The 17,864-nt window shown below is 39.3% G+C and overlaps 1 protein-coding gene across 2 annotated transcripts in view; it reads right to left on the bottom strand.

Annotated features, from left to right (window-relative positions):
* Positions 1 to 316: 316 nt before the first annotated feature.
* LOC137622350 (protein Aster-B-like) overlaps positions 317 to 17,864 on the bottom strand; it is a 111,921-nt gene continuing 94,373 nt past the window's right edge. Inside the window, exons 8-15 of one of the 2 annotated variants that reach the window (XM_068352933.1) lie at positions 15,187 to 15,433; positions 14,472 to 14,636; positions 13,895 to 14,019; positions 13,385 to 13,577; positions 12,304 to 12,522; positions 11,909 to 12,092; positions 9,341 to 9,467; positions 317 to 881 (exon numbers count right to left, since the gene is read on the bottom strand). In XM_068352933.1, the coding sequence (XP_068209034.1) occupies positions 642 to 881; positions 9,341 to 9,467; positions 11,909 to 12,092; positions 12,304 to 12,522; positions 13,385 to 13,577; positions 13,895 to 14,019; positions 14,472 to 14,636; positions 15,187 to 15,433 (1,500 nt within the window). In that variant the 3' untranslated portion in view covers positions 317 to 641. The remainder of the gene's footprint in view (positions 882 to 9,340; positions 9,468 to 11,908; positions 12,093 to 12,303; positions 12,523 to 13,384; positions 13,578 to 13,894; positions 14,020 to 14,471; positions 14,637 to 15,186; positions 15,434 to 17,864) is intronic. The other variant, XM_068352934.1, reaches the window with a different exon arrangement.

Below are 17,864 nucleotides of genomic sequence, written 5' to 3'. Positions count from 1 at the left end.
ATAAGTACAGATTTTTACATCAACACAGATTCCACCCAAATGACAAGTTTAAATTATTAAAAAATTGAATAACTATTCAAAAAAAGAAAAAAAAAACTATAAATAAAATTAAACTACTATAGTCCATTTCTTTTAGCGATGCATATTTGCAACGACTCGCGGCGGTGCCCTTTTAGCTCGTAAAAGTTTCCTGATCGCTGATTGGTTGGACAAGATAATTCTAACCAATCAGCGAACAGGAAACTTTTCCGAGCTAAAAGGGCACCGCTGCGAGTCGGTGCAAATATGCATCGCTAAAAGAAATGGACTATAGTATTTATAACCTGCACCATCCAATTTTTTTTTTTAAGTTTCCATAAATTTTGGGGCTTTGGTGCAAAATTAATCACTGCATTACCAAACATATATATGATTGCCCGAGAACTTAGACACTACACCAAACTCCTTAAACCTCTATATTTGGAAGAAATATTGTGCTTGGCAAACCCCGAAAGAACATTTCCATACTTGAAAATGCCATAAATTACAAAGAATAAAGGAATTCATTGGTAATTCTTACTAACCTACTAGGAGCAACAATCTACATATTATAACCAGTGCAATTCATTCAAAGTGGAATAACGTGAAACTAGGAAAAGAAGTTACAACTCTAAATTCACTTCATTAACTTTTGAGTTTCTGTACACACTGTCACTGGTAAGTTCTTCCACTCCCTCAGATCTCTTTTGCACCACTGGAGGACTGTCGGTCTCCCTTCCCTCGGATGATCTCCGCTGAGATTCAGCCTCGTGTAAATTTTGAATCTGTCTCAACAAAAACTGAATCTTGGAAGCATGTTGCGGAGGTATGGACGTGTGCAGGTTCCTCAGAGACTCTTCAGCCTATAAGAATTGAAGAGAATTTAATGAGCAAATGTAGAAGTTATTCTCCATATCTCGATAATCTTAGCACACGAAAGTGCAATAAAAAAAAGGAAACTAATTAATAAATCACAAAGTACCCAGTATATTTTTGACGGCTCCGATGGTTTTATAATTTCAATGTCATCATTTGACATTAGTACCTGAAACATGCCAACTAAAAAAGAATTAATTTAAGATAATTTTGAATATGAAAAATATAAACAAATTTGTACAATGCAGCATAGTCATTTTGTAATTTGCTTCCCTTCAATTTTTACCCCTTGTTACTTTTTAGGTTTAAATTACCTTTTGTGCTTTATCTATACAGTACAGTATACTGTATATACATACACCATAAGTATAAAAGCTTATTTACAGCTTAATTTTGGGGGAAGCATTATATTCACTACAACAGCCTTCAAGAAGAGAAATAAAATCAACCAAGTTCTGACTTTTTGATCTCTGGTAGAGGTTATTTCATGTGGTCTCTTAGGAATAAAACATTGCGCATAGGCATGCTTCTTATTTTTCATCTCAATTTCCCATGAAACCTTATTTCTTTGGATCTCACACTATAAAAGAGTAACCAGTCAGTTATAACCTAAGAAAAAAAATATTGCTTGCTTTAAAAAAAAAAAAAGGGAGGAGGAAATTAAAAGGGATCTAGTGTTTTCTGTATAAAAATGCTAGAAAGCAAATTTGATTGTTTTATTTTGTGATTGACCACTTTAAGTCTTACAGTTAAACAAATTACAAAGAGTACCTTTCTCATTGGTAAGAGACAATATCCTCTCCTCGAATTATTTCTACTGAAGTTCCTATTCGACAAAGAATGCCTCCTTTATGATATTTCGTAGATCATTATGCATGTTTTCGAGTTGATAAAAATGTCTTGTTAGATATTACCTATGAAATGACATTTACTAAGGACTGTCGTCTGTCACATCACGAATGTCTCGAGATAACGTTACTGGTTCTAAGCATAAGATGTCCTTCCAAATAACTTTTCTTACTATAACAATTACAATGAAACTTAAGTTCAGTGTCAAGACCTCAATGTAGAATACCAGAATTGTATGATGGAAATGGGCACAATGCTTTATTAGACTAGGTTGTATGAGATAACTTTATTTTGGGTATAGGCTACCAATAGATCTATTGCAGTTGTTCAGATTTTAACTTATTACTCCTTTTCACATCTGACTTTCAACATCTGAAAAATCAGAATACTATACTGTACTCAATTTTTTAGGACCAGTTTCCTAGTCGCTGATTCGTTAGAATTATCTTGTTCAACCGATCAGCGATAAGGAAACATTTCCGAGCAGAAAGGGCACCCCTACGAGTCGGTACAAATCTGCCCCACTAAAAAGAATTGACTATAGGCATTCATTCCTCTCCAAAGTAACAAAATCTTCACTCCTTTTTCTCTTCTCCCTATTGATTTTTAAGTTCTTCCTTTGAAATCTATTACAATAAGTGTGTTTATATTGCATGGGATCATCTAATATCCATGCATATACTTCAACACTTCTTTAACAATTAAAAGATATACTTAATATTTCTAAGGATCTTTCCCTTTCAATCCAGTAGATTATGTTCTCAATTTATCCAAATCAAACAGTTGGAGCAAAAGATGAATTGGTATTTCCTTTACTACGATAATACATCCCCACAGGAGTTAACTTACATTCTGGGAAAAAATCTATTATCTCAGTCAATAGCTGATTGAGAAAGTATTACAACTTATGAAAAAAATATTTTGGAATACTTTAAAAATGTTATTTTCATTAGTAAAATAAATTTTTGAATATACTTACCCGGTGATCATATAGCTGTCAGCTCTGCTGCCCGACAGAAAAACCTAAGGACAAAATACGCCAGCGACCGCTATACAGGTGGGGGTGTACATCAACAGCGCCATCTGTCGAGCAGGTACTCAAGTACTCCATGTCAACACAGAACCAATTTTCTCCTCTGCCCACTGGGTCTCTATTGGGGAGGAAGGGAGGGTCCTTTAATTTATGATCACCGGGTAAGTATATTCAAAAATTTATTTTACTAATGAAAATAACATTTTTCAATATTAAACTTAGCCGGTGATCATATAGCTGATTCACACCCAGGGGGGTGGGTAGAGACCAGCATTATGTGTTACATTAAGAGCTAAGTATTTTGTATTCCATTTTAGCAGTTATTCAAAATAACAAACATAAAATCAATAAGTACCTGGTAAGGAAGTCGACTTGAACAATTACTCTGCCTTTTTAAGTACGTCTTCCTTACTGAGCCTCGCGATCCTCATAGGATGCTGAGCGACTCCTAGGAGCTGAAGTATGAAGGGTTGCAACCCATACTAAAGGACCTCATCAAAACCTCTAATCTAGGCGCTTCTCAAGAAATGACTTTGACCACCCGCCAAATCAAGTAGGATGCGAAAGGCTTCTTAGCCTTCCGGACAACCCAAAAACAAAAATAAAACATTTCAAGAGAAAGATTAAAAAGGTTCTGGAATTAGGGAATTGTAGTGGTTGAGCCCTCACCCACTACTGCACTCGTTGCTACGAATGGTCCCAGAGTGTAGCAGTTCTCGTAAAGAGACTGGACATTCTTAAGATAAAAAGACGCGAACACTGATTTGCTTTTCCAATAGGTTGCGTCGATTATACTTTGCAGAGATCTATTTTGTTTAAAGGCCACTGAAGTTGCGACAGCTCTAACTTCGTGTGTCCTTACCTTCAGCAAAGCTTGGTCTTCCTCATTCAGATGGGAATGAGCCTCTCGTAATAACAGTCTGATAAAATAGGATAAAGCATTCTTTGACATAGGCAAAGATGGATTCTTAACTGAACACCATAAAGCTTCAGACGGGCCTCATAAAGGTTTTTAAATAGAACTCAAGAGCTCTTACAGGATATAAGACTCTTTCTAGTTCATTTCCAACCATGCGATAAGTTTGGAAAATCGAACGATATTGGTCAAGGCCGAGAAGGCAGCTCGTGTTTGGCTAGAAAACCAAGTTGTAGAACATGTAGCCGTTTCGGATGAGAATCCGATGTTCTTGCTGAAGGCATGAATCTCACTGACTCTTTTAGCTGTGGCTAAGCATATCAGGAAAAGAGTCTTTAAGGTGAGATCTTTCAGGGAGGCTGATTGTTGCGGTTCGAACCTGTCTGACATAAGGAATCTTAGTACCACGTCTAAATTCCAACCAGGTGTAACCAAACGACGCTCCTTCGTGGTCTCAAAAGACTTAAGGAGGTCCTGTAGATCTTTATTGTTGGAAAGATCTAAGCCTCTGTGACGGAAGACTGATGCCAACATGCTTCTGTAACCCTTGATAGTGGGAGCTGAAAGAGATCGTTCTTTCCTCAGATATAAGAGAAAGTCAGCTATTTGAGTTACAGAGGTACTGGTCGAGGATACGGATACTGACTTGCACCAGTTTCGGAAGATTTCCCACTTCGATTGGTAGACTCTAAGGGTGGATGTTCTCCTTGCTCTAGCAATCGCTCTGGCTGCCTCCTTCGAAAAGTCTCTAGCTCTCGAGAGTCTTTCGATAGTCTGAAGGCAGTCAGACGAAGAGCGTGGAGGCCTTGATGTACCTTCTTTACGCGTGGCTGACGTAGAAGGTCCACCCTTAGGGGAAGAGTTCTGGGAACGTCTACTAGCCATCGAAGTACCTCGGTGAGCCATTCTCTCGCGGGCCAGAGGGAAGCAACTAGCGTCAACCTTGTCCCTTCGTGAGAGGCGAACTTCTGCAGTACCTTGTTGACAATCTTGAACGGAGGGAATGCATATAGATCTAGAAGTGACCAATCTAGTAGAAAGGCATCTATATGAACTGCTGCTGGGTCCGGGATTGGTGAGCAAAATATTGGGAGCCTCTTGGTCATCGAGGTTGCGAAGAGATCTATGGTTGGCTGGCTCCAGGTGGCCCAAAGTCTCTTGCATACATCCTTGTGGAGGGTCCATTCTGTTGGAATTATTTGTCCCTTCCGACTGAGACAATCTGCCATGACATTCAAGTTGCCTTGGATGAACCTCGTTACTATTGAAATGTCTAGACCTTTTGACCAGGTGAGGAGGTCCCTTGCGATCTTGTACAATGTCAGAGAGTAGGTCCCTCCTTGCTTGGAGATGTACGCCAAAGCCGTGGTGTTGTCCGAGTTCACCTCCACCACTTTGCCTTGAAGGAGAGACCTGAAGCTTTTCCAGGTCAGACGTACTGCCAGTAGCTCCTTGCAGTTGAAATGCATTGTCCTTTGACTCGAGTTCCATAATCCCGAGCATTCCCTACCGTCTAATGTCGCACCCCAGCCTACGTCCGATGCGTCCGAGAAGAGAACGTGGTTGGTAGTCTGAACAGTCAGGGGAAGACCCTCTCTAAGGTTAATATAGTCCTTTCACCAAGTCAGACAAGACTTTAACTTTCCGGAAACCGGGATCGAGACCGCTTCTAGCGTCTTGTCCTTTTTCCAGTGAAAAGCTAGATGGTATAGAAGAGGACGGAGGTGTAGACTTCCTAGTGACACAAATTGATCCACGGATGACAGTGTCCCTACCAGACTCATCCACAGCCTGACTGGGCAGCGTTCCTTCTTCAGCATCTTCTGGATGGATAGCAGGGCTGGGGGCTGATCGTCTTGTTCAGCAACGTCCTCATCAGAGGGTTCCTCATCCGAAACTGATGAGGAAACGGCAACGGAGTGGGCAACGTCTGACTCGCTGAATCCGGTCGCACTGGTGGATGCGTGACGGAGCCGGACGCAATATCATGGCACTGCTGCACAGTCTGTGAACTGTCAACAACCATGGGTGCGCGAGGAAGTACAGCGTCAACCCGAAACTGTCTAGACTGCTGGGTTGTGCAGTCAACACCCTACCGGGTTGCTGAGGTTGACGCACTGCGTCACAACAAGTCACCTCTGCTGGTTGTTGAACGTCTTCCTAGTGACACACTGAACGTCAACAACCACCTCCGAGCGTCGCTTAACGTCAACGTGCGACTGGCAACCCACACTGGGTCGCATCGGTGGAGGAACCACCTCAACTGGCAGACGCGAGTAGGATACCTCAGCGCAACAGGGCGCACAACCAACCGGTTGGAAGGTTGTTGGCCAGAAGGTTCTTCTCCGCATTTAAGTCCTCTATCAAGGACACAAGCTTGGACTGCATGTCTTGCAGCAAAGCCCATTAAGGGTCTACGGGAGCCGGTGTGGCAACAGACGGGGTTAGCGACTGAGGCGGAACCATTTACCATCCCTGGAAGCCTTGTTATGTGTGACATAATAGTACAGCAAAACTTCAAAGGCTCGACAAAAGCTGAGAAGTTGACCTGTAAACAACTTGGAGCGTCTCCTGGCTAGGCGCCAGGGCGAGTCTACCAGAATTGAGAAGTCTATTTGGGCAGAGGCATGAACTTCCAAGCCGAGAACTTTTCTCGTGTCCTATCAGACTCTCGCTCTATAAGCCAGTTGAAAAGAAGGGAAATCAAAGGCTGTATCCCTAAAACTCCTCCTGGTGCAAAAACCAGTCGCCTAGCCAACGTAACGCTCTCTAGGAGAGCGAGAGAGCACTAGCTTAACAACAACGGCTTCGAAGTAGCTAGGCCTAGTGTAAGTTCTGACGTTTAGGCGAACGAGGAGCAGCAGTTACAAGATCCGGACGAAGATCCTTAAAAAAAATCATCATGATTTAATTAAAGTCCATAGGAGGCTAAGCAGCTTAAGGCTCCTCTCCAAATGACAGAGTCCTCAAAGGAATATCAGTAGGAGGGAGAACAGCACTTTCTCATCTACAGGAACCTTGTCCGATAAAAGCTAGGTTATCTCAGTGAGTCTCTCACTGGTGCATTAGTAGCAGACCAGAAGGCAACGTCATGTAACTGCTTGACAGTCTGTGAACTGTCAACAACTGAACTGTCAACCACAACAGGTGCGTGAGGACATACAGCACTGGTGCATTAGTAGCAGACCAGAAGGCAACGTCATGTAACTGCTTGATAGACTGTGAACTGTCAACAACTGAACTGTCAACCACAACAGGAGCGTGAGGACATACAGTGTTCACTCGAGACTGCTTTGACTGTCTATACTGAGCAGTCAAAACAACTCTAGAATGCGGAGGTTGACGCACAGCGTCAAAACAAAGCAACTTAACTCCACCCTCCTGTTGCTGTGGTAACTCGTGAACGTCAACGGAGGGTAGCGTGCGTCTGTGAACGTCAACGTGCGGCTGGCAGGGTACACTGCGCATGGGTGGTGGAACTCTCACAGGCGGAGTGCGGGAGCAGGTAGCGTCAGCGTCTACTGTACGCACAACCTTGGTTGGTTGTAGGCTAACGGGTGCAGCGTCAACCTTCTCCGCACGATACTCCTGCATAAAAGATGCTAACTGTGTCTGCATAGACTGTAGCAAAGACCACTTAGGGTCTACAGTAGCAGGTGCGGCAACAGACGGTGTTACTGCCTGTTGCGGTACCGCTTTGCCTCTCTTAGGAGGTGAGCAGTCGTCGGAAGACTGCAGCGAGTCCGAACTGACCCAGTGGCTACAACTGGGCCGTTGGACTTGCGCGGAAGGGACCGACTTGCACTTAATAAGCTGCGAGACCTTGGTCCATGGTTTCTTACGAGAAACCTCTTCCGCAGACGAGAAGTAAATGGGCTCTCTCGTCTTTGTGTGGGTGGGGCGATCTTGGGTAGATACGCCCTAAACCACGGAGGGAAAACGTCTGTTCGTTGATCAAGGCCTGACGAACCCATAAGTCGTTCGACATTACTTCTCCCCTGGGCTTGGGAGCTTGCAAGAGGTCCCGGACTAGGTGAAAGACAGGCACGAACAGACGAACCCTCGGACGCAACACTGTAACACTTTGCGCATATCACTTTATCACTTCGATTATCTGTTTTGCACTTATTTCACTGAAATCGAAACTTTTACTGATTTCTACCTGAAACACGCAATTCTACCCTTCATTAAAAGGTAGTAATTGCGAAAACAGTCGTATAATGCAGCTCATTAATACTAGCAAAAACAGAAAACATATAAAGATAAAGAATTCAGTGGCTGGGAAAGAGACTAAACACTAGTTCAATTAAACTACGTTTACAATCTCTCACCGCACATAGCCTAGGGACAAGAATAAAACCCTAGAAACGTTTTACCTTCTTCCCCGTACAGCGACTAGGGAGGAGAGTGACACGAGAACAACGTTACCCGCTTGAACGGAACGTTTTTTCTCCTCTCTCTCCCTCCGTCTCAATCTCTCTCTCTCTTTCTCTCTTGATTTCGCACCTGAGAGAAGAGCCCAATTATATATCGTCAAAAAAAACATGTTATATGGCTAAAGGAAAAAAACTGAAAGGTTTTCCAAATAAAAAGTTCCTTTAATTTAGAATTTAAACTATTTAAGTTAAGAAAGAATGAACGAAACGTCAGAATCGATTTACTCTTACTGCAAAGTGAAACCGTGATACACTCTCTCTCTATCGTAACGATAGAGCGCATGTTGAACGTCCTGAACGTCAACAACTGCGTAGTCTAAAAAAAAAAAAAACTAAACGTTAGTTCATCTTTGAAAACAGTACGAAGACTATCAAAGAAATTCTTTCATAAAACATTAAATTTAAAAAGTTTTAAATTCTTTAAAGGCTAAATACGATATAACGGGCTCAACGTTGATTAACTTCGGTTCCAAGTTAAGACCGCCTACTATCAGGAAAGGTCGCAAATAAACAAAACATAAAAATTTCTTTTTATATGTTTATAATAAATGGAAAGTTAATCGAAGAGGCCTAATAAAGGCGGAGAGATATTAAATATATAGATCTATAACGTGTTAAGCAAAATTACTAAAAACCTAAACACACTTCCGTCTAAGGGAAGGGTCGGCCATTTAAAAGTGAAAGAGAGTCCATACTCTCTTAGTCACCATAATTAAATCTATCCAAAACGAGTTCAAGTTTTGAGATGAAGATAAAACCCCTGCATAGCGAAAGCTCAAAACTAGAATAGTGTACTTCACCAAATAGTTGTGAAAACAAATCCAGTTAGTAACAGCGCATTTTAGTAGGTCTTGCCAGTGGCACGACAGAGAGAAAATTGGTTCTGTGTTGACATGGAGTACTTGAGTACCTGCTCGACAGATGGCGCTGTTGATGTACACCCCCACCTGTATAGCGATCGCTGGCGTATTTTGTCCTAAGGTTTTTCTGTCGGGCAGCAGAGCTGACAGCTATATGATCACCGGCTAAGTTTAATATTGAAAAATGTCATGCAGTACATTATATGATAATTCACACTTGAATTATAAAGCTGAACTACACTGGGCTACACAAAGTTGAATGACAAAAAAGTTGATAATTTTGTATTATTCTAAGATCTTTATTAACATAGCGATCAACTCGATTGTGATCGAGAGATTAAACAGCACTTACTTTTCTAAGGAAACCAGCCGCTTCTTCTATAGACTTCCTCCATCTTTCGACCTCTGCGGCGTGCAATGCTTCCTGGTGTTGCAATATTCTAATCCATTCTTCTAAAGGTCCACTAAATGACCCAGATCTATAGAATGAATATGCAAAATAAAATTGTCATTATGTATAAAAATATTCAACAAGGATATGCAAGTCTCCATCTAAAATCAATCGTTCTCAAAACAAAATACAGTAAAACCTTTTATGTAAGCTACATCATACATTCACCTTACATTAAAACAATACGAGGAGATATATCACTCACAACATTTGTAACAAACAAAGCTCTTCCTTACTTCTGCTTGAAGAACTACCTATCTAACATGGCACTTCCCCGAATTTAAGGGGGGTAGCCGACATCATCATCATAAAGAAAAGAAAAAAAAAAAAAAAAAAAAGGGAGGGGGGATTTTTCTGCTCTACATTTTTCCCAGCCTGAAGAGGGATTCAGCCAAGTTTGGTTGATACTGCTATAGTGCTGTTATCATCCAAATATGAAGCTTCATTTGCTGAATCCCCTACTGCTGCTACCTCAGCGGTCACCAAGGCAACCGGAGGGAGCAGCACAACTTATCGGAACTGGGTCACAATTGCTCGCCATTTATTCCTATTTATAACGTGATCTTTTGCCTCTCTCTCACATCTATAATTCTCTCACCCAGAGCATTCCTTACTCCACCTATCCAACTAAACCTTGGCCTCCCTTTGTACTTCTCCCATCAACTATTGCATTCATCACCTTCCTCAGCAGACAGCCCTTTTCCATTCTCTATACATGGTCAAACCACTTCTACACATTTGTATACACTAAGCACGAGGGAGAGCACAACGGGCCATGCGGTAACCACACAGTACACGAGTCGGGGACACAAGGGTCGCACTGAGATAAGAGGAGCGTCGAGATGATATCACGACGCAACCAGAGAACTTACTGAAGCTTACGACCCGAGAGAGCATGCGGCCTACCTTGGTTTGCCCTCAGGGCACGTTTTCCTCCGCTAGGCCTACCATTATAGAAAATGGGAGTAGGGTAAACTATACAAAACCCTGGTCGTTTGAGAGGAGGTTCCAGGTAACTCCTAAGAAAGTGTTTCGAGGTAAGTCTCTGTGTTGGAACAATTAATTTTTTCCACCCATTCTCACCTTCACTACTTCGTTCCTAACCCTATCTAATGGAGATACACCAGCCATACTCCTCAGACACTTCATCTCTAACACATTCAATTTCTGTCTCCCTGTCACTTTCATTCCCCACAATTCTGATCCATACATCACAGTTGGCACAATCACTTTCTCATATAAAACTCTTTACATTCATTCCTAGCCCTTTATTCTTTACCACTCCCTTAACTGCCCCTAATACAGCCTTCATTCACTCTGACGTACATCTGCTTCCACTCCACCATTTGCAGCAACAACAGACCCCAAGTACTTAAACTGGTCTACTTCCTCAAGTAACTCTCCAATCAATCTAGCAATACCCTCCATTCCTGTGCATCTCATTTAATGATTCATTAAGTTTAGTTAAAAATCTATGAATAAAATATTCCATACTAGCATTTTATATTTACTAAGAGCCAGACTACAACTCGGGTTAGAAAACCATAGTGCTACCCTGCCCAATGGGTTCAATATTGGAAGCAGTCCAGTAAAGACAAAAGAAACAGGAGTAAAATGGATTATAGAATGAAAAAAAAAACAGAAAAAACATACAAATTATACATACAGAAAGAAGCCTTGGTCCCCCAATTATTTAACCACAAGAAGCAGCTTCTAGTTTTTAATAAGCTTTGTCTCATTATCATATTAAAAAAAGATGACAATTACTACTGAATTACAAACTTCCTCTTTGACAATTACACAACTGGAAGTACAATATTGTCATATAAAATTTTTTATTTTGAATATTCCCATACTCTGATTAAATTTAGTTTTCTGTCCTCTACGTCATAATGAAGGCATATTGTACGGGCCTACTAAGCCAGCCATGTATGACGTACTATGTGCCAATTGATACTGCGCATTTATTTCGAATATCGGATGATGTGTCTAGGGTTCATGGAGATTCAATTTGAGCTAAATGTAGATAATTTTGCTTTTATCTAATAAAATACCTATAAAAACAACCAAAGCTTCATCTTGCACGAGAGAAGAGAGGTTTACTAACCAATCTAATTAAGAGATTAATCGATAATGAGAACACTAAATGAAATACAGTACAGTAAAACCACCTTTGTCACTGCATAAATACAATCCTATATATCATAAAGCTTTCTGTTTAAAATAAACAGAAGAGCAAACTTTCCAACCTGAAGTTCAAAGACAGTGATGAGCCAGAAGATATTCACTCTTAATTATATCAAAACAAATGGTACTTAATAAGAATTTAACAGTCATAACATACAAAAGTAATTATACACTTTCAATATTCCCTGAGCTTTCAACAAGGCAATAAACCATAGGATTTAAATTACAGAGGTAAAGACAAATGATTTACTAATAATAAAATTCTGTTCATAATGAACTTACCTGAACAGTTTAGGATCAAAAGAAGGGTAAGGAGAACCGTGAAGAACGACCTTTTCCTCCAGAGCCCAAAGTTTGTAGTAGAGAAGAGCATTGAGAGTCAGTAGGACCACCAGGGTCGCTACCACAACTCTTACAGGTCCTTCATTGGATGACATCCCATTATCAGGAGTTACTGTTGGCAATGCTGGAAATAAGCAAACAGTGCCAAGGTCTTATGGGTAATGCATCACTCATTAAGGAGCTGAAACTGATTTAACTGAAACAAATTAATACATTTTGGAAAGTGACTAAATACCCGAAGATTTTACATTTTACATATTGATTGAATGCAAGTACAAAACTTAAGTGATGCCTAAAAGACAAAAAAAAACAAAGGATATGTGTAGGTCACTCACTTAATTTCCTCTGGGGAATCTGCGTTGCTTTGTGAATATCCTTGACCTTATCCACTGTAGATGCCAGGAGGACATCCGGCGGCTCACCCTTGCTCCCCACTCTTCGGCGTCTCCGCCGCGTTCTCTTGAGGTTGGAAAGATCTACTTCCGCTAGCAAGGCTGCATTTATGTCGTTTAGCAACGATTCCACTCCACAGTAGGCATTCTTATCAATTACTCCTACGAGGAAAAAGGTATATTTCATTACCCCGCACTCCCTCAAGAGCATTACCGATTACAGTGCTTTTGGTGGGCTGCACTGTAAGTGTTTCTATAGATTGTTAGTTTGCCTCCCCTCAGTCGTTTTTAGCCCTTTAATTTATTTCTTTATTGTGTCTCATCATCATTTACGGATGTAACCTCTGGCAGAGCCATAGGATAGTTTTGAAATGTTTCACTTGTCATTCAAGTACTAAACCTTTGATGAAACCACAGGATATTTTTGAAATTTGCCTTACTTATGGTTAAATTATTATATAATGATGATTATGAATTCTTTAGTTGAACTGTTCTCACATTCAAGCAAAGTTTACGAAGTAGTTGAGGGTTACAAAGGCTTACATTCAATCTAGATTTCAACTATAAACATTTTAGATGGTACTCAATGGTATTAGATAATTTGTCTAATCTCTCTAAATTTACTTACTACAGTATAGAGGAGAGGCAACGATCACCAATAAAAATATTTGTTACATTAAATAAGGCAGACAGAGGGAAAATGGTATGGTATACTAAATTATATACAGTATATGAAGTCACCATATAGCATTTGCATGTACAGACTTCTCTAAAAAAAAAAAAAGAGCCAAAACACTTCTCATAACAAATGAAATGACTAAGGCCTAGTAAGTTAAGATTTGTAGCTCTGTTCTGCCCTTCCTCAAGTACTGTATTTCAAAGACCCAATAGTAAGGGAATGAAAAAATATACGCTGAATTTCATTTCAAGTACTGTAATCTGCTACAGTGACCTTGTGGTGTAGTTTAACAAATAAATATCAGCGCTTTAGGTCCCAATCATTTAAATTACTAAAACAACATACCTTTCATGAATCCCCAGACATTCTTTTTGTACTTGACTTGGGACCAGACGCTGATTCTAGTCTCAGTAGCCGATTCTCGCGTCAAACACCAGTGGTTCGAAACGAAAAACGAATCGGCGTAAGGAATGCCAGCATTGCATGCCTCTGCATCAACTGTGTAGATGTCGCCGTGCTTGCTGAATGGCGACACAACCTGAAATATGAGACCAACCTGCATTAACCCTGAGGAAGCTAATAACTAAATGCAATGTAGACAATTTATTAAGCTTTCTAATGCATTTTATAGTTTCTTTCCTGTGTTAGTTATATTACGAGACATCACTATCAGTAAGTTGACATATAAAATCATTGCTCACTGGCCAAAGGACATGAGCATGACAAAATTCACATTTATTATCTCATTATTTTAAATAGTTTAGTTACTAAAGAATATTTTTCCTTTAACTTTTATAAATCTGAATTAATGTCAATAAATGAAAACTATTCAAAACAAAACACCACTCTAGTTACCTGAGTCTCTGTAACATGGGACACCTTTGGTCCAAAATTATTAGGTGGCAACGTCAACGTGTACGTAACCTGACGAATTTTCTGGTTTGTTTCGGGGTTACTCTGCCAAGGGCTCGCTACCACATCTGAAATGGTGAATCATTTATGTGAAAGTAAATTAGGCTGCGAGTATGCATTTGTTCCTATGTACTAGTGGAAATATAGAGGTGACCTTGGCGGATATCATGGAATATAAATACAGTACGTACTGTATTATGTACGTCGCTAAATTTACAAAACGGGAGATACTGTAGTATGAAATGGTTATACTGTACAGTATATTACAGTACTTGGTGTTATTGGGACATTGAATTTGTGAAAATCATTAAACTATGCTAAAAAAAATGCACAATACATTTTCAGTGCATTATGAAAATTACATAATGTTATTCATGGAAATAAGGGAACATTATTTATAAAAATTTTAACCTCTACAGTACGCTTTTGAATGTATTAACATCAGATAATGCTTTAATGATAAAAACAATAAAATATGTTCTCTAGAAAGGATTTAAAAAGTTTTTAATGCTCAACAAACCTGAAGTCTTTCTTGCCGTGTACAAATCTAACATGAACTTGGAGTTGGTAAAAAGCAAAGTGAAGACTGTATCCACAGGTAATGCATAGACCGTGTTGATAATCTCTCTCCCTTGGTGATGCGTAGTTATGTTAGGGCAGACTACCGACTCTCCTGTTCCGAGACCTGTAAGAATTGTTCATCAATAACTCTTATACAAAAATTTAAAAGGAAAACAAAATTGCTTAAATAATGCGATAGTATTGCACTGTACTGTATAGACTAGATAATGAAAATACCAATAATCAGTACTTTTATACTAATAAGGCATTGTGTTTTTCACACAAACTAATTTCTTCGATAAAATTTTGTGCAGTGTATGTTGATTAATTTCTTCACCCCTGGCATAAAATTTGCTGGACAAAAAAAGTCAAGTTCTGTTTTGTAAAGGCAGCCATTAAAAATTTTCTTCATCTAGAAAGGCAACTTATGTTTTGAAATGATAGCCGTAATGATTTTCTTCAGAGTTGATTTACAAATATCTATTAATAACTATGGCAGTATTTCTTCATATTTTCTTGGCCTAGAAAGACCTAAAATTCAGCTACTTTTTTTATATTCTATTGACACAATCTCTGGCAATTCTGTAAGTTTCTCTTATTAAATCTTTACAAAATACAGTAACGATTCTGCAACATTACTAAATAAAATGATTGGTTCAACAAAAGCAACTTACAAGTCACTTTACTATCTGGTTCAGTATCAGTAGAATCAGACATGTCTGTGGGGATGCCGTCATTGGCCTGCGAAGACGAGGCGTGGGGAGGACCGTGGTGTGGCAACAGCTTTGCAGGCGATGGCGTTTTTGGAAGATGAGGCTTTGGAGGTCCTCCCATCTCCGAGGTCTCTGAATCGCCTCCACCATTTTTGGATAGGTTATTTGGCTGGCTCTCTCCAGCACTCTGTTCCCCTGGGCCCGTCTCCTGGATAAAGAGGAAATGTCATTTTATAATCGGTCCATTTCAAGATAGGTTTAAATTCCAAACATGCCGGTAAACTGGGCATTCGCCATGTTTCCCTCTAAAACCAAGAGTTGGGTAATTACATGAAAGTACTCTAGTGTTTACTGTACTTATTTCACTGTAAAACAAATAGAGTACAGTACAGTATTGCCTATAAAATACTGTGCAAACAAACATGTCTTAGACCCATGAACTCTTCTTGAATCTTAATGAAATTGGTGAAACCTAGGACAAAAGAGATAAAAGTATGTTTACCAAGGCGAGAGAGATTTAGTTTAATCATACAGCTATGATCATGTTGAATTTTCCAAGAAAACCTACTCCATATCAGCTTATCATTTTATTGAATTTCAATTAATCATCTCTTGTACCGTTGAAGTTCTTATCTCACTAAATCATCAATCACTTCTTTGTCTCTTAATCTCCCTCCCGATGGCCTGACCCCATTCAGGACATGCTAATTTCCCTTTTTTGTCAAATCTGTCTGTCATCATGCTTTTTAATAGCATACAGGACCTACGTATATATCCTGGTTTGTGGTTCCCAATTAACACCTTGTTATCATCAGTTTTAGCAACCTATTGTGGTCAGTTTGGACTTTTTTAATTCTTCTTTCATGTGCATTGCCCTACTCATAAATGCAACCAGGTTACCTACTAGGATTTTGTAATGTACCTAAACTTGTGTCTAGTTTCATTAATTGTACTAATTTTAGGCATGAAGATAAATGTTCAAACTTCTTCATCTTTGGACATCTAAAACTATGATCTTTTTTCATTTTTCTTTTACTCAGGTGCTGTTCACAAACGCTTCTATTCCCACTTTTCGCCATTAAAGGCATCCCTTTTAATGTCTAATTACTTCTATGCAAACATACAATTTAACATTTATCCTCAAATTTATTTTTTCATTATGTACATTTAACTTCCTAGCACATACACTTGCTAAACCCCTTTCCATATTATTTTTGTTCATATTTGAAGTAGGCTTCTTAGGAATGTCTGCTAAAATATATCTTTCAGTCATCTAACTTCACATCCAAATCACTTTACACGACTAGCCTTCCAACTTTTCAAAAATAAACAACGCATAGATTCATTCAATCAGTGATCTCTCCCTTCTTTCTCTCATTTGTACATACCAAATTACATACATACTATTATACATACACATATATGTGTGTGTACATATATATATATATATATATATATATATATATATATATATATATATATATATATATATATATATATATATATATATATATATATATATATATAATGTCTACCTGTAAAAAATAAAAACTAAAATTATATCCAATGTTACAAGACCAAAAACACTAACAAAGACAGGATTAAGATACAACAAAACGTACAGTTCAGTCTAAACTACACAAGAGAAACAACTATAAGGCTCTTATCTACGGAAGTCGAGGGGAAAAAGGGCTATATACCCTTATATTTTTAGTCCCCTACCTCTTCCAAAGAGAAGAGGCCCTCATGGAGGTAGTATATTCGTGTCAGTCGATGGCCAGTCCAAGTAGAGCGAAGATTATAGAAGAAGAAGAAGAAGATCGAACAATAACAAAACAGGAGCACCTCATTTCTATCGAATATTTTCACTGCCACGACAAAATTGAAGTTGTAGATAATGTGACGTCATTATTGTTGTTTGATAGCCGTGGGAAAAAAGCGTTCACATTTTGTTTATGGTAGATTATTCTTGTCAACACCTCGCTCTGACAGCGATGTTGGATTTGCTTTTTTGTTTTTGTTTAAACCGGGTTTCTGTGATAATGTGTTTGCTTGTTTCTCCCTTCCTCTGTGTTCTAACGAAATCCATATATTTATATATTTCAAGAAGAAAGGGACACTTACCTATTAACATACGATCTCTCATTTATGTTTTAATTTTTTGGTAATTGTTAAATAATCTCTCTCTCTCTCTCTCTCTCTCTCTCTCTCTCTCTCTCTCTCTCTCTCTCTCTCTCTCTCTCTCTCTCTCTCTCTCTCTCTCTCTCTCTCATATATATATATATATATATATATATATATATATATATATATATATATATATATATATATGTATGTGTATGTGTGTGTGTTTTCAGGGCAATAGCTCATGAAGGAACATGGCCTCCGAATCCATGGACACTAAATACAGTACCTCGCTTATCTCAATTGTTGGCAATCCCGAGGGAGAACTGTCGTCAGCCCCACCACTGTTACCCGGCGTGGGCGTCAACGTCCCGTCCGCCTCGCCCACGGAACAAGGCGAGAACCCACAGGACGTCTGGGTGGCCACCGAAGGACCCTCCTGGGAAGCGTTTCCAGCTCCTGAGGGCGCTGAAGAAGGGTGCTTCTTCGCTGGGGGTAATGAGGATCCTTGGTTG

The sequence above is a fragment of the Palaemon carinicauda genome, chromosome 29 (genome assembly GCF_036898095.1).
Source record: "Palaemon carinicauda isolate YSFRI2023 chromosome 29, ASM3689809v2, whole genome shotgun sequence".
Classification (NCBI taxonomy): Eukaryota; Metazoa; Arthropoda; class Malacostraca; order Decapoda; family Palaemonidae; genus Palaemon; species Palaemon carinicauda.
Note: the sequence above shows the minus strand (reverse complement) of the source record. Positions and strands in the feature narration are given on the sequence as shown.